At 45.0% G+C, this 22,947-nt stretch overlaps 1 protein-coding gene across 14 annotated transcripts in view; it reads left to right on the top strand.

Moving 5' to 3' along the window:
• The window catches only part of TLN2 (talin 2), a 410,967-nt gene that overhangs the window by 365,436 nt on the left and 22,584 nt on the right, over positions 1-22,947 (top strand). For all 14 annotated transcript variants that reach the window (XM_063091965.1, XM_063091964.1, XM_063091961.1 and 11 more), the window contains 6 exons: positions 826-992; positions 1,845-2,028; positions 6,428-6,553; positions 6,762-6,878; positions 9,072-9,257; positions 13,234-13,341. In XM_063091965.1, the coding sequence (XP_062948035.1) occupies positions 826-992; positions 1,845-2,028; positions 6,428-6,553; positions 6,762-6,878; positions 9,072-9,257; positions 13,234-13,341 (888 nt within the window). The remainder of the gene's footprint in view (positions 1-825; positions 993-1,844; positions 2,029-6,427; positions 6,554-6,761; positions 6,879-9,071; positions 9,258-13,233; positions 13,342-22,947) is intronic.

Here is a 22,947-nt window from a genome sequence, read left to right as displayed (position 1 = left end):
AGTGAGGAGCTGGCTGATGTGGTTAGGAAGGAAGCTCAGCTCCTCTCCAAAGCCGGGGAGAATCGTAAGCAGGATTTGTGTTGTAAGAAAAGTGTCTCTAGGAACAGTGAGAATGGACTGGAGGGAGGGAGGGGTGGCAGCACAGGGTTTCTGGCATGGAAGGTGCTGGAGTGAACCCCTTAGCCAACTTGCTGGACCCTCCGGTCTCTGCAATTATTATGTGGTAGCTGATAGGGCTCGCAAAAGTGCCAGGCATGGAGAGGTTACATATGTAGATCTCTGGACTTCAGCTCCTCTGAGGTCTGCTCTGGAGAATTTCCAGTCGTGAGGCAGCCAAGAGAAGGAGTGATGGGTGTTAGCAGTGGACTGTTCCTGCTGAAAACCTAATAAAAAAGGATGGAAATGGCCACACCTTTCACAGGAGCCTAATCATTTATCCTTCTTTGTGGTTTCAGAAACATAATAGTGATTAAATAAGTAGTAGTAGTTGCCCTTTCCTGAACATGTCTTATGTTCCAAATACCTTGCTAGACACTTTACATGCTCTTTTTTTCCCTACTTAATCCTCCTGGCAACCCTGATAGGCAGGAAGCAGAAGCCCCATTTTAGAGATGAGGAAATCAAGGCTTCGATGGCTAAAGGAACTTGCCCAAGGTCATGCGGCCACTGTATGGCAAAGCTGGTATTCAGGCTGCACACATGTGCTGTTAATCCCTAAGCTGGATCAACTCCCAGGAGAGGGAATTCAGTGTTTTCAGTCAATACACTATTGGGTCACACTTTCTCTGTTTCCATGCTCCCCTCACGTTCCCTTTCTGCCTACAGGTGTCCTTGGTGCTCTCGGCTCTCCAGGCTGGGAACAAAGGGACCCAGGCATGCATCACAGCTGCCACTGCTGTGTCTGGGATCATCGCTGACCTGGACACCACCATCATGTTTGCGACGGCAGGGACACTGAACGCAGAGAACAGCGAGACCTTTGCGGACCACAGGTACAGGGGCCCCAGGACGAGGGGAGCTTCAGGCAGCCTGCCCCCGAAACTCCTCATCAACTTTAGAGATGCTGCCTGGGAGCCAGTAGTGGTGGTTATCCGCTTTGATTTCAAGATGCTCAAGTGGGGGAAGTGAACCACGTAATCAAAACAGGCCCTTTTGGCCAACTAAACACAGTCAGTTTGAGTTTTGCCTTTGACAGCCCTACATCCAGCCTGCTCCAGCAGAGGAGGGCTTGTGATGTTTCCCTTTCCAAGCCAGGGAGCTGGTGCACTGCCTGCTCACCAGCCCCAGCAGGACAGGGAGTGGCAGGGGCAGGCATGCCTGGCTCTTCCCATGTTCCAGGGAGCAGGGCTCAAAGCCTTCTATCTGCCGGCTCGCACTGGGAACACTGGCTCTTCAGCCCCGTTCTTCCTGCGCTAGGGAGATTCCCAGTGCTCTCTCGTCCCTTCTAGAGCCCCCAGCCTCTGTACAAGGGCCCCCCATGAGTCCTCACAGCTCACCTTCACTATGAAGTTTTTGAAGGGATAGTGGCAACTGTAGAAAAAAAAGCTGACGTTTCAATTAACCACTGGGTTAGGGCAAGGGAGCCAAACTGGCGGGTCTGAATCTGTCGTTGATGTTTTTGTATCAAGTGACTCTGTGCATACTGGTTGACTTTGCTCTGCTCTCCCAATTGTGCATGCATGGAAATTGAGAGCCCCCATAAGGAGAGATGGAACACACTGCCTGTCTTCTTCAAAGCCCTTTAATGAAAGCCCCCTGTGAAGGATTGCTTTTCTTCCTAACCTTAAGTAATCGAGTTCTGCCCTGTCTCTCTCCCTCTCACTCTGCTCTCCCCCGCTTCTCAGGGAGAATATCCTGAAGACAGCCAAGGCCTTGGTGGAAGACACGAAACTGCTTGTGTCAGGGGCTGCGTCCACTCCAGACAAGCTGGCCCAGGCAGCTCAGTCCTCCGCAGCCACCATCACCCAGCTCGCCGAGGTGGTCAAGCTGGGGGCAGCCAGCCTAGGTTCCGATGACCCTGAGACCCAGGTACAGGCGGGGCCTGGGGGACGTGTCCTCCTCCAATGCCCACAAATACCATACACCAGGCTCAGGAGAGGCCTAAGGCAAAATGGGAACTTTTGAAATAAACAGTATATGTGCAGGTATATCCACAATTTAGGGAATTGATAGGAAGCAGTTATCTAAGTGTGATAGTGGCATTGCCTATGGTAGTGGCCATAGGGATGGAGACAGGGTGACAGATTTGAGAGGAATCTAAAAGAAGGACTTGGCCAGGCCTGAAGGACTGAATGCTGTGGGCACTGGGAGACAAGGGAGGGCAGGAGTTGGGGATGGCTGCACATGCAGGCTGGAGCAGCACGGGGACACTGGCTCCACGTACCTCTTGAGGTGGAACTGCCTGGAGGGAGAGCCGGCTTGGGCAGAGAGGAGGTGAGTTCAGTGTGGGTGTGTTAACTGGAAGTGCCAGGCAGATAGGCAGATAGAACCAGTGAGTGGCATGATCCTGCTCAGTTATGGGGATGTAGATGCAGGGACTATTGCCATAGAGATAGTGATGACAACTACAGGAGGGGAAAGCAGGGAGTGAGGAAAGAAGGGGGTTTAGGGCAGAGCCCTGGGGAATCCAGCGCTTAGAACCCTGTTAGGGAGAGAATGCCTAGGGAGATTGGGAAGCCCAGGAGCTGGTCGGAGGAGCACCAGGGGTGTGATGTTAAGAGGAGAGAGCATTTCAGCCCATCAGAGCCGGCTGAGAGTCTGGGAACTGGCCGTTGGCCCTAGTGCCCTGCAGGGTGTTGCTGACCCCAGCTGCTCATGTGGAGTGTTGGGGCAGCAGCCAGATGAGGGTGAAGAAATGAATTCAGCATGTGCAGACAACCCACTCGAGAAGTTTGGCTCTAGAGTAGGGGAGAGAGGCACTGAAAGGGAAGGGAAGGGCCATGTGCTTCTGGGACCCCTGCTTCAGAATTAGCAACTTCACTGAAATTACCTCCTGTTCCTTGGCCCCCCATCCCTCAGACCATAAGCTTCTCAAGGATAGTAACTGCAGTTTATTAATCCCTGAAACCTGCCCATCCAAAACAGTTCCTGGCCCACAGTGGATACCCAACAAATATGTGTTCACCTGTTGCTGAACTAACAACCGACCAGGATTATCAATGGATACATACTACCTGTTGCCAGAGTGCAGAAACTAGCCCTCTCTGTTCTTCTCCCAGCACCATCACATGGTTAATTCAGTTTTCACTGCTTAAACCATACTCAGAAGACTAGTCTATTGGGACAAAACTGGATAGAAATCCCTGCCATTCAGCACCCAGGTGGACAATAGTGACTGTGCTGGTTAACGTGAGGCCACCAGCTTTGTTCCCACGTGGGCTGACCCTTCCCTTCCTGACGCCCTCCAGTGGAGCAGAGCTCTGAGAAGAAATGTCCTTGACGTTGCCATTCTGTCCTGCCTGCTGGATTTCTTTCTGATAACATCAGAGTTCAGTTTGGCTGCCTTTCGGAATTCTTAGCATTCACAGAAATCCCTGCCTGCGTATTGTTTCCACCCCCATGCAGGAAGGAAAAGCTTGAAAATGCGTCTTTGGAGTTGGAACCATGCAGCAGATGCACGCTCTCCTAGTCTGACTCAACTTCAGGAGAAGTGCACCAGCTGGGAAGGATTTAAATCTTTTAACAGAAAAATGTATTGAATTGCTATAGAATCTTTTTCCTTCTAAACATTTTTATTGTCATAATTTTTATCATGCAGAAAAGTAACCAAAATCATAAAACAAACTGCTGTGTGTACCCACCACTCAGCTTCACTGATTGTCAGCATTTGCCGCCTTTTTCATTCAACCTCTTCCTCCCACGTCTTTTATTTTATTGTGGTAAGAACACTTAAGGTGATATCACCTTCTTAACAGGTTTTTAAATGTGCAGTATAGTATTGTTAGCTATAGGCACAATGTTGTACAGCAGATCTGTAGAAGTTACTCATCTTTTCTAAGTGAAACTTTATGCTCATCGATGAGGAACTCCTCATTTCTCTCTACCCCTTATCTCAGGCAACCACCATCTGCTCTGCTTCTATGGGCTTGCCTACTTTAGCTCCCTCCTATAAGAGGAATCGTGCATTAGTTTCCTTCTGTGACCAGATTATTTCACTCAGCGTAATGTCCTCAAGGTTCATCCATGTTGTTGCTACTTGCAGGATTTCCTTCTTTTTTAAGGCTGAACAATATTCCACAGTATGTGTTCACATTTTCTTTTTCTATTCATCCGCTGATGGACATTGAGATTGTTTCCGCATCTTAGCTACTGTGAATAATGCTGCTATGAACGTGGGAGTGCTAATGTCTCGTTGAGATCCTGATTTCAGTTCTTTTGAATAAATACTCACAGGTGGGATTGCTGGATCATATGGTAGTTCTATTTTTCATTTTTTGAGGAGCATACATACCGTTTGGAGGCTCTACCATTTTGCATTCCCACCAGTAGGGTACAAGGTTCCAATTTCTCCACATCCTCACCAACACTTATTGTCTTTTGCTTTTTTGATAATGGTGGTAGCTCGTTGTGGTTTTAATTTGCATTTCTCTGATGATTAGTGACTTTGAGTATCTTTTCACATACCTGTTGGCCATTTGTATGTTGTCTTTGGAGAAACGTCTATTCAGGTCCTTTGCCCATTTTTTAATCAGGTTGTTTGTTTGCTGTTGCTGTAGAATCTGAACTCTCAAATGGTCTAGATATCCTGAAGTGCCAACTTCTGAGATCTCATGAATTAAAAAAAAGTCCCATTGGAAAAATGTCCCCACCGGTTGGTCACTTGTCAGGTGACCAGGGATGGGACGTGTTCTGGATGTTGTGGGTGTTGGCCGCAGACCTTTCCTTGCTGTGCCCGTCTCCTCTCGCTGGCCCGCCCTCCCTGCTGTGATCTAGGAAGCGGTGTGGCAGAGGCTCCCTGTGCCCTGTGATGAGAGGCGCAGGATGGAAACGAAGGGGTGGAAGAGGGCGCAGGCTGGGAAATGACAGTATCGCTGTGCTTGTGGCCATCTGTGACTCCAGAATCTGTAATATGTCTTCATGTCTGTTATCCCAGCTTATCCTCACAGCAATTCAGTGAAGCAGGTGGGGCTAGTGCTGCTGATTCCACTTGCAGATGAGGAGCCGGAGCCATAGAGCATTATGTCATATAGACGTTAAGATGTGGCCCTTAGGAACACATTGACCAGAGTCCAAATCCCAGCTCTGCCACTCCCAGGCTCTGAGATTGTGGCCATGAGGATCATAGTCCCCATGTGAAAGGAGGTGGTGAGGATTAAATGGATAATGTGTGCAGAATTTGTGGCTCAGCACCTGGATCACTGCCCGTAAGAAAGGAAGTTATTGTTATTATAGAAGTAAAAGTTGTTAGTGTAGCTGCTGGACTGAGAAGACTTGATGCGGTGACCAGTATCATATGCTTCCTGCCTATGGCTGGTACTTCTGATTCCAAATCCAGCACACCGAAAAGGTGGTCTGTGGTCTCTGTTAAATTAGAAAAGTGAACACAGATAAGTATTGTGTCCAGGGTTATGTGGGTACACACCTGTGTCTTCGTTCATTCCACCAATGTTTTCTGAGTGCATGCCACGTGCCAGGCCCTGTTCTGAGAGTGAAACAGAACAGAAAACAGAAGTCCAGGCCCAGCTTCCTGTAGCTTGCTTCCAAGTTCGGGGAGCATCAGATGATGTATAAGTGAATAAACAATAAAGTAGTTCCACATACTGATCAGTGCTGTAAGTAAAACAGGGCAATCTGACCACGTCTCAGTCTTTGTGGGGCTGGGCCAGGAGCTGGGATGGTCGGGGAAGGGCTTTGAGGACGTGACGTTTGAGTTGAGTAGTAAAAAGAGCTGGGTCCCCATTAGAGAGGACAGTAAAAGCAAAGGCCCTGACCACTGGGTAAGGAAGACCTGTGTGCCTGGAGCATGTTGATAGAGGCAGAGGATCCTACCAAACAGCTGGAGAGACAGACAGGGCTCCCGTGGAGGCCTTGCAGGCTGGCTGTGAGGTTGGGATTTTGTTCTCAGTGTTTGGGGGCACCAAGTCGGGGGTGCGTGGTATTGCCTGTCAGGTGTCTGCTTAGTTGCCTTCATCCTGTCCCTGTGGATAGTTGCCAGCTGGGAGGTTTTAAACATGCTGTATGTTTGGACCTGAGTTCTCCATTCTTGGCCCCTAGGGGGTTTTCAAAGTCTGGACTCCTGCATCAGAATCTCTATTGGTGGCTTCCCAGGTGATTCTGTCGTGCTGTAGGCTTAGGAGCCGTTGATGGAGAGAGATCTGCCTTTTTTTGGTCCCCAATGCCCCAGCTTGCTGCTGGGCTGTGTGTCCTTGATGAAGGCAACAGGTAACTGCTTAGCACCTGCTCACCTGGGCTCTGTGCTCTCTTTCAGGTGGTGTTGATCAACGCCATCAAAGACGTGGCCAAGGCCCTTTCCGATCTCATTGGTGCTACCAAGGGAGCTGCCAGCAAACCAGCCGATGACCCCTCCATGTACCAGCTCAAGGGGGCTGCCAAGGTAGAGTGGCACTGCAGCTGGGGACAAGCATGCAGGGAGTGCTGGGGTGGGAGATGCACATATGGGAATGTGTGGACAATACGCACCTGAGCTCCTTTCTCACTTAAAGTAAAGAGAGGTGCCTTTGCTCATGGCATTTGATCCCACACTAAAAGGAGTGGGGACTGAACCTCAGACTGTGCACTCTGTTTTCTCTCTTCCTGTGCAGGTGATGGTGACCAATGTCACCTCCCTCCTCAAGACTGTGAAGGCTGTGGAGGATGAGGCCACCCGAGGCACAAGGGCACTTGAGGCGACAATCGAGTATATAAAACAGGAGCTCACGGTAAGGAGCCAGCACGCCTGCCTTGGGCACCAATGTCCAGCAGCCCCCAACACGGGCTTCTCTGAGATTCTTAGCATACAGAGGTTTTACCTAGAACACCTGAGCTGAGGAGACCCATTCACTTGCCTGCCAGTAGCTAGGTATAAGTTAGACCCCATGTAACAAATTTGGCACTTTGTAATTGTAATTAAGGAATTAATTGAAATGTATCACTTAGGACTATTCAGATTTAATTCTACTAAAATTGCAGCATGAAACCAATGCATCACAGAAGATTCCTGGTAAAGGAAAAGTCAGTATGGGTGTTTGCACTCACCTAGAGTTTAAATCACGTGTATGGCGTGGAGCCTCTCTTGATTTACGTTGCTGTTGGCAACAGCTCACATTGCTGCACACATGTGGAACTTGAAGTCTGAGGTTTGCTGTTGGAAAAAAGCCTGGATGCCATTATCTGAGACACTTTCCTCTAAAGTCCAGCTCCTTCTGTTTGAGACGTCCAGTCTTAGAGAAACTGACCCTGTTCGTGTCTGACTTGTTCCAGCACTGTAGTGCAAGGACATCCTGGTGTTACTGTGGTACAGATGTTATCTGCTGTTCTTGTGATCCTGTGACAGCTGTGGATTGATTCATCCTAATCCCTATGAATAGAAATATGCCAAAAATGAATGGTTGCAAACTTAGCTTTCTTTTTAATAGAAAATCTGATCACAGATTCAACTTTTGGGTGGGGGGCGTAGCAGGGGGACCTTCCTTTGCTACCAGTTGTTCTGCACCTATAGAGGGTCACTGTGATGGCAACCTGAGGGTCAGCACCAGAAATGAGCAATTCAATGGGCTTTGGTGACGGAGCCTTCCATTCTCTTGTCCTGTCTTTAATGAATCCAACCTTGGTTGATGTGCTTAGTTCATACTTAAAAGGAGAAACTAAAAAATACAGGAGCAACTCAAAAGCTGGTAGTGCCTGAAAGCACTACTGCCTGGCACACGCCTGGCTGTGTGGGCTGGGCGTTTCCCAGCAAAAGTCTGGACAAGCGTTCTGACAGGTGTAGGTGACCTAATGCTAGCAACGGAAGAGAAGATTTGAAATTTGGAGCTATCCTGAGAAATGATAGACACATGGTTATTCTATGTGAGATACCAAGTGAGATTTAGAGTTCACCCAGATTGTGTGTTTCCATGGAGCATGTGCCATGAGGACCACGTTAGCATGGAGGACTCTGTACATGTGTCCTTTGTTCCTCTGTAGCATTCACAGGTGGAACTAGCATTTTGGGTCCTGGGCTGCTTAATGGCATCTTTTGGGAGCTACTGATGTTTGACTTTGGTTGGCATGTGGTGGGGTACTGGCCAGGTCCTCCCTTCTGCCTTAGGGAAGGCTTCAGCCTAGGGCTGAAGACAGGGCAGCCTCCCATGGATGGGTGTCCTCTTGTGCAGGGACAGATGTACATTCAGCACACAGCCAAGGCACCAGTGACTCATGTTCTAGAAACAAGGCATATGGACTTGAAGCAGAAATGGCTGACTTGACTGACAGGTGGAGCTTTAAAATAGGATGTTGGCTTACCATGGTTAATTTATTTCTACTTCTCTAAAAGTATATGTGCGTGGCTAAATAATTCATGGTGTCACCATGGCACACATGACGTGAACACCTCTGCACAATTATGCAGTTATATGTGTAAGACAGGCTAAGAATAGAAGGAACTGATGTTTCATTTCCCCCAACTTTATACCCCCTGAAGGAAAGAGAGGTCAGTCCAGAGTGGTGCTCCAGGTCAGTCATGCCCCGAAACCAGAACCAGGACCACAGAATTTGTGGAAACTGCTGAAGCCCCAGCAGGTATGGGGAAGAGGACTAGGAAGCCACAATCAGCCTTCTTTAGAGTGGATAGAGCACAAATATTGGGTGTCAGTGTCTGCAGGTGAATGGGTTAACACTGTAGCTATGTCTCCCTCACCGTGTTGTCCCTGTGAATGCCAAGTGTAGGTGTGAGAGGTTTGTCTGCTAGAATCTTGAACGCAAGAATGGTATTACTGTTCTCAAATTAAATTTCTAATTTCCTGATATTTGATAGTTTCTTCCAGTTGCTGGCTGGGTTTTCAGACACTGAGCTACAGCCTGGTTGGAAAAGAAAAACCATTTTTGTTGTTTCCTTCCTGATTTTGTTCACCTCTTCTGTTTGTGACTTCTAGGTGTTCCAGTCAAAAGAGGTACCTGAAAAGACATCATCACCTGAAGAATCGATAAGGATGACCAAGGGCATCACTATGGCAACAGCCAAAGCCGTGGCAGCTGGGAACTCGTGCAGGCAGGAGGACGTGATTGCTACAGCCAACCTGAGCCGGAAAGCCGTGTCGGATATGTTGACGGCTTGCAAGGTAGAGAGAGGCCGTGGCATTGTTTTGGATGGACAGATAGTTTTCCATCCAGAAAGAGTTGTTTGGTGGAGTCTGGCGAAGGGGAGGGGCTGGAACATGTAGAGGGGAGCAGATCTGTACCTTAAACTTGATAATAGAAGTGCCCGCTGAGGGCGGCACATGCATCTGCCTGTGGGAAAGGCTTTCTAAGGTGGTTTGGTGTTTGAGGGGATGGAGTCGGCCCTGCTGACGTGGTCCTCCCTGATAGGCAGGAAGCCTTCTTACCAAGGAGTGGAGGCCACTCTGAGAGCAGTCAGCAGGGGCTGCAGCACTTGGTCCTGGGCCCTCCAGGTGGAAGCAGGTCCCCTCTTCTGCCTGCACCCTTCCCGCCTCCGTAGGCAGCCATTCTGCATTAGGAGAGCTGTTGCTATCACTAAGAGACAAGGCGAGCTCAAGGCATATGGCAGAACTTGGGGGACTGCCTTTCTGCTCTCTGTGCTGGATGTCTCCAAGGAAGTCTTCTGGACCCTTGGATAGATAACTAGAGTAGCGGCCCTTAGCCCATGCTTGGCGAGGGAGCTGTGGACATGAGCCATGTGACCTTTGTGTTTGGTCTATTAAGAGTGTGAACCATAAGAGCTCCCCATCTCCCTATGTCCCGCTGAGCACCTCCCCCCCCCCAGACCTTCACCCTTCTGGGGACAGCCTTGCCCTAAGGACTCAGACACTGACTGATTGGTCACTGAGTGGCAAGGGTAGGGACTAACCATGGAAGTTGAAACCCAGCTATGACAGCCTGGATCTGGGGGAGAGCCATTCTCTGTGGTGAAGTGGTTCTGTTAGGGTCGCTGCCCAAGGCCCAGCTCTGAAGTCTTTTTGGGGCTCCTTAGAAGGGGTAGGACGATTTGGAGGTAACTACAGAAAGGGAGGGGGAGGCAGTGGGGCCGAAGGAATGTGGGGGGGGAGCCCTGGCCATGGGAGACACACCACGTGTGTGGGACTCCTGGATCTGATGAAGGGTAGGGAGTGGGGGTCGGTCCGAAAGTCGAGGGTAGGAGAGAGGGTGACTTCCCTGAAGGACCATTGTGCTGGTTCAGGGAATTTGTACTCTCTCCTGAGGCCGAGAGTATTTCCCACTTTGATGTGGTCAATGGAATCTGCCCTCCAGAAGTGGTAACTTCCAAAAGGGTTACTATTTCAATCAGAGAGTAGTACAAAGATGCTTCAAAAGTTCATGGAAAGATTTGTATTATCTTTCAATTCCATTTTACCATGAACTTTTTGAAGTACCCATGTACTTACCTGGCAAGATATGGCCCAAATGCATCTTGGTGTATACTCTCAGTACCTCATGGTTTGGAAGGGCTGTTATATATACTCTGTCATTTGATGTCATTTGATGAGGAGGGCAAGAGTAATTATTCCAGTTTGTGAGATGATGAAACAGGGACTCAGATTAGGTGGCATGACCAAGGTCACACCACTGTTTCCCATCAGAACCAGATCTGAAACGCCTCTTCTAATTCCACAGCCAGTCTGCTTCTGCCACCCATGACCTCCTAGCCATAATGCTCAAGGTCTCTGTGGTTGATGAGCGACAGGCACTTTTGTTCACATGTTACAGACATGAAATGAAAAGAGGAAGTTAAAAAGGAAAAAAGGCCTTGATTAAGGTGGAAAGGGAATGCAGCTCAGATTTTTAAGTCGCTCTTAACATGGGTTCCCCAGTTTTCAGGAGAGGAGGTGAAGTAGAAAAATGTGGATGTTTCCCAGCCTCAGCTCCTCTCTGGATCAGACCATCTTGGTTTTGCAGGACGAAGTAAAAGCCAGAGGTCTGAAGCCTGTATGTTGGCTTCACACACTGAAACCACACATGACAAGTGTCACTGCTGAGTCCTGAGACTCCTGTTGGGGTAGGACTTATTTAGCAAACTTATTAGCATGGACATTTCCTTTCGTCTCCTGTATCCCTCACCCTTTTGCAGAAAGGCAGTGAGGCAGCTTGCCAAGAAAGGATGTGTGTGTAGCAAGGCATACACGGAAAACCAGGGTTGCTGCGTGGTGGGTCAAGAAGGAAGTCTTGTGTGCCCAGCAGAAGGGCCAAGATGCCCTGTTTGAGTGCTGCCTTTGGGGCTGAGCAGGGTAGCCAGGGCAAACATACAGGTGCAGTAAGTCACAGATGAGTGCTGGCTCATCAGAATGTGAGAGTCATACTAATTCCTGGGCAGAGACTTATCTAATCCCTAAGTTAATTCTCATATGTGTTTCTTTCTAGGCTTACTTTCATATACATATGTTTATGTCAGGTATAATTTTATATCTAGTATTATAATTAATGTTATATGGCTGTTTCTATGTTGCTATGAGTCATTATCCCTGACTGTTTAATGACTAAAAAATACTCTTATTGTATATTATCTTTCCCCTGTTATCAGATATTTAAGTAGCCTGCATTTTTTTATGTTGTGAACTTTACTGCAGTAAACATCTCTGGGCATATCTTTTTTTTCCTGTGCTTTGGATTATTTCCTTAGGCAAGATTCCCAGAAGTAGAATTAGTGGGTCTAATGGTGTGGCATTTTAATTATTGCCAGATTGCTTTCCCAAAGGGTTCTACCAAGTTACAGGGCCACCAGCAGTGGACAAGACCTCTAACCTCGTCTCTCCAACAACCCTGAATAAGGGCCTGCATGTAACCTACTGGAGGTGGCATTGAGTAGTATCATAGCCTGTTCTTCCCCTGAGGGTGTCTCATCAAACAGACATGGGGCTGTGTGCCTCACAGTTGGAGGCACAGAGGTGTAAGGGTGGTGTTAAGAGCATGGCTCTGGCCTCCTGGTTCCTGCTTCTAGGGCCCGTTAGTCCTCAGATGAGGACTAATGACAGATGCCGGCCACTCCTTCCAAGGGTGGGGGCAGGTCAAGCGAGAGCCCAAAGGTGTTCCCACCTGCATCCCCCAGTCCTAGGGAGAGGGGCTTGAGTGGGAAAATAGGAAGGCTGGTCATTGTTCCCCTTCAGCATTGTCCTTTTATCCCAATGTGTGATTCGTATTTGTCCTGATATGTGATTTATTTGTAGTTTTCTATTTTGCATAATTCTCTAAGCCCCTGAAGTTCTTTTCGGAGTGAGGTTGTGGAAGGAAGAATGGCTAAGTGGTTAGGGTTGCCAGTTTTAGCAAATAAAAAGTAGGGTGTTCCATACTTGTGCTAAAATTTTTTTCATCGTTTATCTGAAATTCAAATTTAAATGGGTGTATTTTATCTGGCACCCCCATGAATGTGCATGCCATCTGAAATGATGTATCATGAGTGACTCAAGTTGGCAGGTCATAAGTACAAGAAAACGGTATAAGATGCTGTGTTAACCAGATGCCCTGGTGTGCTCATCTCAACGTTTGTGTACTGTTCAGTGAGTTATGGTGCCTCTGAGGGTGCTGGGAGCTCACTCTCTGAAGTTTCCCAGGAGCCAGGAGGTCCTGTTCACAGAGACCTCACTGTGACTGCTACGTGGTCAGGCCAAGGGGTGAGAACCTGGGCTTAATTAGCCTGTGCACAGAGAGGGGCCTTCAGGACACCTCATGTTGCTTAAAGGAGGCCAGGCTGACCCTGGGTCAGTATGTCTCCTGCTGTTAGCCCTAATCACAAATCTTCCCAGGACTTTTTAGTATATGTGGAATTTTTTGCATTTCAAAAAAGGGGGTAGGAATGGGAGGAAAGAGGGACCAGGGTCAGTCGTTTTTATCATCAGGGCCAAGGGTACTAACAAAGTCAAGATACAGACTGTGTCAGGGGACCTGCTGTGGAGCAGATGGAAGGCAGCAGGAGAACCTGGAGGAGGGACACCTCTCCTGTCCAAGGAGTCGTGGCAGGCTTCTCAGAGAGGCCACTGGGGTTCAGGTCTCCTTCCTCTGGGTCCAGAGCTGTCCAACTTTGCTGTGTAGGTGACTCATCACTGGCTCTTTCTGTTTGAAGATGTCAACGTGCTTTTCTATCTCCAGCAAGCATCCTTCCACCCGGATGTCAGCGAGGAGGTACGGACCAGAGCCTTGCGCTACGGGACAGAGTGCACCCTCGGCTACCTGGACCTTCTCGAGCATGTCTTGGTGGTAAGGAGGGCATGGGCCAGAGAATAGCTGTGTGTCACTCTAGTCTGCCCTGGCTGATCGGAGATGGACCATCCTTTCCTCAGGAAAGTGCCTTTTAGAACATGGTCCAGGCACCACTTGTGAGGCTGGGACTGTGAACACTGAGCTAAAAGTGAGGAATGGAGGAACATGCAGGTAGAATCCAAGAGAGCTGGGTTCTCTCTTGCAACAGAGAGGCAAGACCAGCACCTAAGAGAAGGAAGAGGAGTAGGCAGATTGAGGGGCAAAGTGGGCATGCAATCAGTGCCACCTCTGAAAAAGTGTCAGGAGGTCCTGTTACGAAGACCCCAGTGCATCCTGCAAGGACAAAGAAGGCTTCTGACAGAGCCACACCAGCCTCCAGGACAGGTTAGGGAGGACCATTCCCAGTGCTACAAGAGAGCTCCTAGCTGCTCATGACTTCCTCCTGTTCTTTACCGAACAGCTTAGATCACATTGAGAAGGACTCCCCCAGCCTGGCGTGCTTAGCATGGAGCTGGGTTAAGAAGCTGGAAATGGAAGATGCCAGATGGGGGTATGGTAGTTGGGGTGGGTGGACTGCCCACGTGGGAGCCTGAGATTGATGCAGACTCCTAGAGTGGCTTTGCTCCCCGCAGACCACAGGACTAAACCTTGGAGAACTGAGAAGTATATACAGTGTGCATCTGTCTCTGCCGAGTCCCAGGGGCCTCGTTTAGAAGCATGTAAGGTCTGGAGCAGCCCCAAGAGAGTTTGCTTAGGAGTCAGGGACACCCCCAGAGGAGAACTGAGTATGGCCTCCTCCCATGGCTGCCCTTGCTCTTCCCAAACCTTCAGGTACACAATTCACATACCTAGAGGAGGACTGTCAAGCCTTTCAGTTGCTGGATGTTCTCAGTTTTTTTGTCATTTTCTCTTTGGCCAACCATGTGAGGCTAGTAGGCCAAAAGAATGATCCGAGACCCAGAGAAGCTTGTCCCTTGGTTGAGGTCACCAACTATTCAGTAGCAGACGTGGGACCAAATCCCAATTTTTGTCATTCCCAGCTCCTTGCTCATTCAAGCATTTCACTCCTTCCTTCTTAAAAATAAATTGTCTTCTGATGTTATACATTTAGGTCTTTTAAGGGATTTTTATTCTTCATCCAGGTAACTATGGTCAGTGCAGAAGTATGTCTTTTGGGAGAGTGGCCAGTCTGGGCTTACTAACATGGTGCTCCCAAAGTCTGACCCCTTATGTATAGAAATCAGTGTATCATATGTTGGCCAAGGAAAGAACATCTCAGCCAGTCAACATTCACAGGCAAGAGCCTCGGTGGCTAAACTAGCTAGATGCGTTTAATATAGTTAAAGTGTTAGTCTAGCGGGAAATTCAGAGTAAAGAGAATAAAACCAGCAAGGCTTCCAAAAGGCATCTTTTTCTGTCTGGAACAATATATTTTGAGTCACATGGACCCTTGTTATAAGTGAAAATTGGACAGGATAGTAAAAACAATGTTAGGCTTAAGTTTAGAAGCCTCAAGTTCAAATCCTGCCTCTGCCACTTAAATAGCCTCATGGCCACCAACCTATCTGGGCTTCAGTTTCCTCAGATGTTAAACAGGCAGTTTATTAAGGATTAAATGAGCATGTCTGGAAACCTAGGGCTGTGTGGCTGAGCTAGCATTTGGTGAGTGCTATATTGAAACTGGCTTCATGGAAATCTACCGCCTGGAAGGTGCCATTTCTGGCTGGTGAGTGGTGCCGGGTTTGCAAAAGGTGCCCTGTTTTCTTCCTAAGTAGGGGCTCTCCCCTACAACCCAATTGTCCTTCTTGTTTTCTCTCTCTTATGCTTTTGTTTTTGTCTTGTTTTGGGGGAAGGGGGAGACATGGGGATCTTATTTCCCTTTTGCTGCTTTTCCTCAGTTCCACTTCTTGGTTGGACTGTTTTCTCCAGCGGCAGTGCCTGTGTCTGTGCAGCACTGAAACTTATGTGGCGTGTGTGGGTCCAGGCCCTGTTCACATGGCCCTCAGGCTGGTGCTGTCCACTTTGGTGCGTTTGGGGAGTCATTTAACAAAAGTGTCCCTGTGTGGGGTTCCACCTCCAGCTTCATCTCTTACAAACCCACAAGCCTGGATGGAAAGGGGGCAGACAGCCTTGAAGATGGTCAATGGAGTGAAGATGTCCTCTTTCACTCTGCAGCCAAAAGACAGCTTGTTTCAGGTAAAGGAGTATTCTCTTCATAAGGAAGGGCAGGTGCCAGCACTTGTCTTAAGCAGCAGTTTCTCCCAGGAGAGAAGGAAAATGGAACGTTGGCAGGGTCCCCTCTGTCACCTCATGCCAGCTTTAAACCCTACCCAGGTACCTGGGACTCATTTGTTGTATCCGCCAAAGTGCCTCCTATCTCCTCCCCACTTTCCCTCCAGGCTCACCTTGTTTTGGTGAGCACAAGAGGGCAAGGCATCCTTGTATGTACATTGTGCATCTCTCCAAGGGGGTGGCAGGTGGCTGGCCTCTTTGCCTGAGAGGGGTTCGAGGAATCCAGGGTCTCTGGGAACATTAGACAAGGTCTAGGAACCATGCACAGGTCACATTCAGAGACCCCTGTTTAACAGCCACCTATGTCAAGCATCAGCCCTAATGATAATTGGCAGCTTTTTCTGTAACAGGAAGGAAGGAAGTTGCTGCAAGGACATCTAACATCACATGTAATTTAAGGGGTTTCATCTGGGAGGTGCTCGTGGAGGCCAGAGGTTGGAAGGAGGGGGAGTGACCACTGCTCTCTTTCCCAGGGCCCTTGCCCTCACAAGAATGGATTGCCCTTTATGGCCAGACGTGCTTATCTGGTGGCTGGCTACATTTTAGTTGATTGGCTTTCTGTTGTGCATTCTTGTTTTTACTATAGAAATGCTTAGTAGTCTTAAACTTTAAGTATTACAAACTTGGGTGGTTGATCTATCTGTTAAAAGCCTGCCACCTGAGCTGTTCATTATTCCATACTGTTATTGTCCTTGTGGCCTGTATTTGTGTTAGACTTAAAAATGTTCTATTTCTCCAAGGCTGTTCGGAGATTTATGGTGTGAAGGTAGCTGGTGCTAAAATGAAATCATCAATAGAAAAGCTAAATGATAGTAAAACAATTTTTAAAAAATAAACAGAATCTATCTCATCTTTTGCAATTAAAATTTTTTTGTTTGTTTCTTTTTTGCCCTTGAAAGCCTCTGTTTCTAGGGAATTATCATAAACATATGAAAAATACAAGTTCCTAACTCAAATTTATAGAGCCCCTGTGACAGTGTTCTGTCACCCAAATTGTGGACAATTGTTGTAATTTTAGTTCTGTTGCTAAAAATAAGTGGATATTTCATATTATCAGCCCTACCTCCTTCTCCAAAGCAGATTTTGAAGAGATCTGGGCTGAAATGAGACTAAGAGCAAGGAAGATTGCTTCATGCTGAGCCACCAGACTGTCACGACCAGTGCCAGGTAGAAACCCAACAAGAAATAAAGATGAGATTGTCTAAACACGGACATTAGTGCTCATTTTCACAGGGAATTCTAACAGAATCAGAAAATGAAAGCCAAGCTAATCTAGAGAAGGCACCAGAATTTTGTTGAAATTCTCTTTAGGGTCGAAGAAAAGAATACTAAGGTTTGATTGGATATTTGCAGGTGGTAAAAAAAAAAAAAAAAAAAAAAAAAAAAAAAAAACAATAAAAAAACTAGAGATTTTGACACACGTGCATACCCTGCCCCTCATCCTAATTCTTTGGTCTTTGCAGAAAGACCATGTGTGATCAGATGACTGTGGTATCTCCATTCTGATAAGAAAGTCAATCCAAACCGGAACTGTAACAGATCTTAGGATGGTCTTCTTGGAATGCTTGAAAAATCAGTTCCTGAGATTCCTGAAAGCTGAAGAAAGATCAGATAATTTTCTATATTTACAAAAAGGGAAAAGAAAATTCTAGAAACTAAGGTTTGGAGAAAGTATTCAGCAATCTGGAATAAATTGAGGTCATTTTCAGGTGGTACAAGGAGGTTCAGGAGTCTTCTTTAGTGGGCTGCTTTTTTAAATTTAGGCACATGAAAATGTGGGTGAGCTTAAGCTGGTTTAGCTTTGTTCTGGTAAAGTACCTTGGGGCCAAGGATTCTTAATCTTTGGTTGGTTTGTATATTTTAGTTTTACTTCGGAAAAAGCCTAAAATTACAGATTAGAATATCAACTAATTAACTAATTTTGTTAACTAATGTTTTGTCTTGTCTGTTTTAGATCCTTATGATTTAAAGAATATCAATATCAATTAAGTTTATATCCCTCCCCAGTTCCATTCTCTCTTTTCCTCTTTGTAGACTCAAATGACTTTCATGATTTTATCATTCTTAGCCTTTTGTGGGTCTTGGGCCCCTTTGAGGTAAAAGCCCTTGGCCTTTCCCTGTGTTCCACCTCCCTCCTGAAAAGAGACATGAGCAGACACACAGAAAATTCCTTAAACTGGTAAGAGGGGTCATAGACCCAAATGCCCAGTTGGAAACTTTGGGAATTGCCCAGTTGGAAATTTTTGGAATTTAGAGTGTCCAAATTGAGAACCCTTGCCTTGCCTTGGGAATCCCTTTTTTTTTTTTTTTTTTTTTTTTTGGAGAATCCAGTTAGTTCTCAACAAATGTGAGATCTTATCTGGGCAGAACCATCTCCCTGCTGCCCTGAGAGCTGCTTTATGCAGCTTTAGAGATGCCCATTTGAGTGGTGTTGACCTCCTACATTTGTTATTTGCTGGTTCATGGTAGAGGATTTGATTGCAGGACAAGAAGCAGCTACTTTGCCTCTGCAGCAATCACAGTTCAGTATTTCTGCAAAACCACAATACGAGATCTTTGGCAGGGTTAAAATTACCTTCACTTTCAATAGCAGAACTTTACTTCAGATCTGTCTGTTGCCTGCTGTTAGAAATCGTGTTGACTTAATGGCAGAATAAAAATAGAACTCTTTCTCTCCTGCCTTATCTTAAGCTAGGGTACTTTAACATAGGACTGTTCCCTGTCTTAGAGGACTGTAGTGGACACAACGGTAGTACTTCCTCTCTCTGCATCAAGGGCTCTTAAAGGCTTTAATAATTTCACTTTGATGATTTAAGCGATTCTCCCTACCACATCCTTAACTTTTTTTCCAGTTTTATGGAGGCTTAGCTAATATGCAATAAACAATACATATTTAAACTATACAATTTGAGTACTGACTTATGAACACCTCTGTAAAAGCATCACCACAATCAAAATAGTGAATATATCCATCACCCCTCAAAATTTCCAGGCAACAACTACTGATCGGCTTTTTTTAAATTATAGATTTGTTTGCATTTTCTAGATTTTTCTATAAATGGAATCACACGACATCTACTCCTTTTGTTTGATTTCTTTCACTCATCATCAGTAGTTTTAATTCCATCAATGTTATTACATGTATCAATAATTTGTCTCCTTTTATTGCTAAGTGGTATTCCATTGTATAGATATGCCATAACATGTTTATCCATTCTCCTGTTGATGGACATTTGGCTTGTTTCAAGGTTTTGATTATTACAAATAAAGCTTCAGAGAATATTCATGTATGTCTTTGTGCCAGTATGTGTTCATTTCTCTTCAGTACATACCTAGAAGTGGAAAGTTTGTGTCATAGGGTAGGGTTTATGTTTAACTTTTAGGACACTACCACATTGTTTCCTAAAGTAATTGTATCATTTCACATTTCCACCTGCAGTGTGTGAGTTCCAAGTGCTTTTCCATGTTTGCTTTCTGTGTATCTTTGGTCAAATGTCTGTTCAGATCTTTTAACTATTTTTTTATTGGGTTGTTTATCTTATTATTGAGCTTTATAATTCTTCCAATTTTCTAGATACAAGTTCTTTGGTAGATATACATTTTGGAAATCGTTTCTCCCAGGGTGTGTCTTGTTCTTTCATTTTCATAACAATGTCTTGCAGGGGCAAGGGAGACAAATGTGTATTATAAAAAAAGAAAATGACAGCACTAGAGAGGTTAGGGAAGAAAATGATGTTCGGGGAGAATGTGGATAAATATGAAAGTAAAACCAAAATAAACCTTTTATACCTCAGTTATTAAGTATTTAGTATGAACTGATATTAAACATTTAGGATGAACTAAATGTTTCTTTTGCAAAAGTCATCGAATTACTTTTAGGATTATATCCCAGCTTCCTGTTATTCGTTTGCCATGTTAATGCTCTTCTTTTAAACAGCTTTACTGAGATATAATTCACATATGACAAAATTTACCCACTTAAAATATATAATTCATCGCTGTTAAGTATATTTAAAGTTGTGCAACTGTCTAATCTGATCTGAGAACATTTTCATCACCCCAAAAAGAAAGCTTGGGCCCTTGAGTAGTCATGCCTCATTCTTCCCAGCACCCCCCACTCCTATCCCTTCACAGTCACTGATCTATACTCTGACTCTACAGATCTTCCTATTCTGGACTATTCATACAAATGGATTCATATAATATGTTACCTTTTGTGACTGGCCTCTCTCATGCAGCATAATGTTTTTAAAATTCATCTGTGTTGTAATATCTATCAGTACTTTATTCCTTTTTATGGCTGAATAATATTACATTGTATAGGTAGTGGTCTTTTGAAAATCAAAAGCTTTTAATTCTGATGAAGTCCAATTTATTGATTTTTTTTTTTTCTTTTGCAGTCTGTGCTTTCAGTCATCTATTTAAGAATATTTACCAAATCCAAAATCACTATGATTGTTTTCCTTTGTTTTCTTCTATATAGTTTTAATTCTTACATTTAGGTTTATAATCCATTTATAGTTAATTTACATATATGGTGCATGGGAAGGATGGCGGTTCCTTTTCTTACATGTGGCTGTCCAGTTGTTTCAGCACCATTTGTTGAAAAAGTTACCCTGTTTCAAAAGTTATCCTAATTCAAAGCTATCCCCATTGAATTAAAGGTGCCTTAGCACCTTTATTGAAAATCAGTGGACCATGTGTATGAATCTAGTTCTGGACTCTTTTCTGCTCTGTTGATCTGTATGTCTATATACCCGTATCCTCTTGTCTTGATTAGTATATCTTTATAAATCTTAAAACCAGTTAGTTTAAAACTTCCAAATTTGTTCTTTTTCAAAATGGTTTTGGCTATTCCAGCTCCTTTGCATTTCATATACATTTTAGGATAATCTTGTCAATTTTTTTTTTAAAACCATTGGGAATTTGATTGGGATTGTGTTGAACGTATACATCAATCTGGGAAAAATTGACATTTTGACAATATTGAGTCTCCTGATCTGTGAACATAATATATATCTCCATTTTTTAGGTCGTCTTTACTATTTCTCAACACTATTTGTAGTCTTTAGTGTTCAGGTCTTGTATATCTATTGTCAAATTTAACCCTAGGGATTTAATAATTGTATGTTATTAGAAATGGTATTGCTTTTTTAAAATTCCAATTCCCAATTTTTTTTTTGCTAGTATGTCAAAATGTAACGGATGAATATATGTTGACCTTATATCCTGTGACTTTGCCAAATTCACTTATTAGTTTTAGAAGTTTGTTTTTGTTTTTTTACAGATTCCTTAGAATTTTCTATATGGATGTTCATGTCCTCTGCGAACAAAGACAGTTTACCTCTCCCTTTCCGTCTGTGTGTCATTTATTTAATTTTCTTGACTGATGGCACTGGCTGGGAATTCTAGTGCAGTATTGATAGAAGTGTAAAAATAAACATCCTTAGCTTAGTGTTGATCTTATGGGGGAAAACCTTCAGTCTTTCGCCATTAAGTGCGTATGTCTCCACCATACCTCTAACCCTTTGTTTATTCATGTTGTGTTGGCCACTGTAAAGAAACCATTTAACAATACCTATGAACTGCTTAGCTGTTCAGACCCTGAGCCATAACTATTATTTGCCTAGTGGTCTTACAGCATATATTGTTTCAGACAAATACGATGCAAGACTTTTACAGTTCGGTGGTGGCAGGTACCATCATCTGAGTCTAGATCAATGGTTCACAACTCTGGCTACATATGAGAACCTCCTGGAGAACTTTTAAAAATCCAGATGCCCAAGTCATATGCCAGACCAACTCTATTAGTAGCCCTTTATGTGTATTAATTTATATGATCTGACCACGACTTTTTAAGAAAGGACTGTTGTGCCATTTAGTAGATAAATAAACAGAGGCTTAGAGAGAGGATAAGTAACTGGACCAGGGTTACACAGGTACCCTGACTCCAGAACCCTACACTTAACTAAACTGCCTGCCCACTGGCTGTGTTAGAAGGTAGCACTTACCCCCCTTCTCTCTACCTCTTCGTGGTTCTAGTGTTCTTTTGGAACTGGGCTAGGGAAGCAGTTACATTAGGACTTGTTGTAATGGAGTGTTGGTCTGTTTTCCCCTATTTATTCAGTTGTTCACTCATTCACAGATCTGTCCTAAGTTCTTAATATCTACAGAATGATATGCGTAGATCCTAGCAGGGGAGAATAAGGATAATAGCAGGTGGAATCACAGAACAATAGCAAATATAAAATAAATTTAAAAGGTCACAAGAGGAGGGAGAGGGAGGACAGATGCATGTGAAGTAATGCTCAAAGATCACGACTAATTGGTTTGAGTGTATAACATGAGGTCATCATATACTGGTGTGTCTGGGCTGGTCACAATGTAACCCATTAACTCCTCCCACCTAATTTTTTACAAGGCTTACCTTATAGTCATGGTCCAAAGGGGATGGGCCTAGGGTCCAAAAGCCATTTCTTCCAGACTCCTGAGAAAGACTTTGCTACCTGGCCAGGTATAAAAGGGTGTGGGTCACCAAGAAGGGAACTACCATTTAGTGAATGTCTGCTGTGTTCCTGACATTGTGCAAGATATTTCCCACATGTTATTCTACTTGACCTTTACGCCAGCCCTGAGGGATAAGCATTATCCCAGTTTTGCAGATGAGAAAACAGCTTCTGAGGGGTTCAGTGATCACAGCCCAACAACACACAAAGCCAGGTTTGAACTCAGGTTTGTCCAATTCCAAAGCCCCTACCCAGAGGCTCCACAGTTGTCCAGAGACAGACAATAGTCGCACTTTTCTCCTACTATGTTAACATTTCTAAATCTGAAGATTACCATTGTGAAACATGGGGAAGAGATGCAGAAAATTGCTGAAAGAGGAATTTCAAAATGAGGAAGGAACAGGATGGCGTATATCAAAATTCAAGTCCATGAAAATGATGGTGAGGGGCTCACATCCCATTTCTTAGTTCCATTCTTGGATGAATTTTAAAGTAAATCATCTGGGATGTTCTTTAAATTGGATTGTTGTTTGGGATTTCCATTACCTTTTTTAATCCTTAAAAAGCAAAAAAACAATTTAAAAAACATTTAAACTAGTTCAAAAGAGGGCAAGTCCAAACTTCTCACAGGAGAGCTTACAGTCAAAATCCTGGAAGTGGATTGTTTTTTTCAGGGGCAACCTTCCTGATCAGTTGTTACTCACTTGGATTTTGTCTCCACAACCCCATCTGAGTCACACATCTCCTCTGATCCCACATTTGTTTCATCACAAGCACTGGCTGGCCCATGACCTGGGCCTTTTGT

The sequence above is a fragment of the Cynocephalus volans genome, chromosome 3, assembly GCF_027409185.1.
Source record: "Cynocephalus volans isolate mCynVol1 chromosome 3, mCynVol1.pri, whole genome shotgun sequence".
Classification (NCBI taxonomy): domain Eukaryota; kingdom Metazoa; phylum Chordata; class Mammalia; order Dermoptera; family Cynocephalidae; genus Cynocephalus; species Cynocephalus volans.
This window is presented reverse-complemented; position numbering and strand designations above follow the sequence as displayed.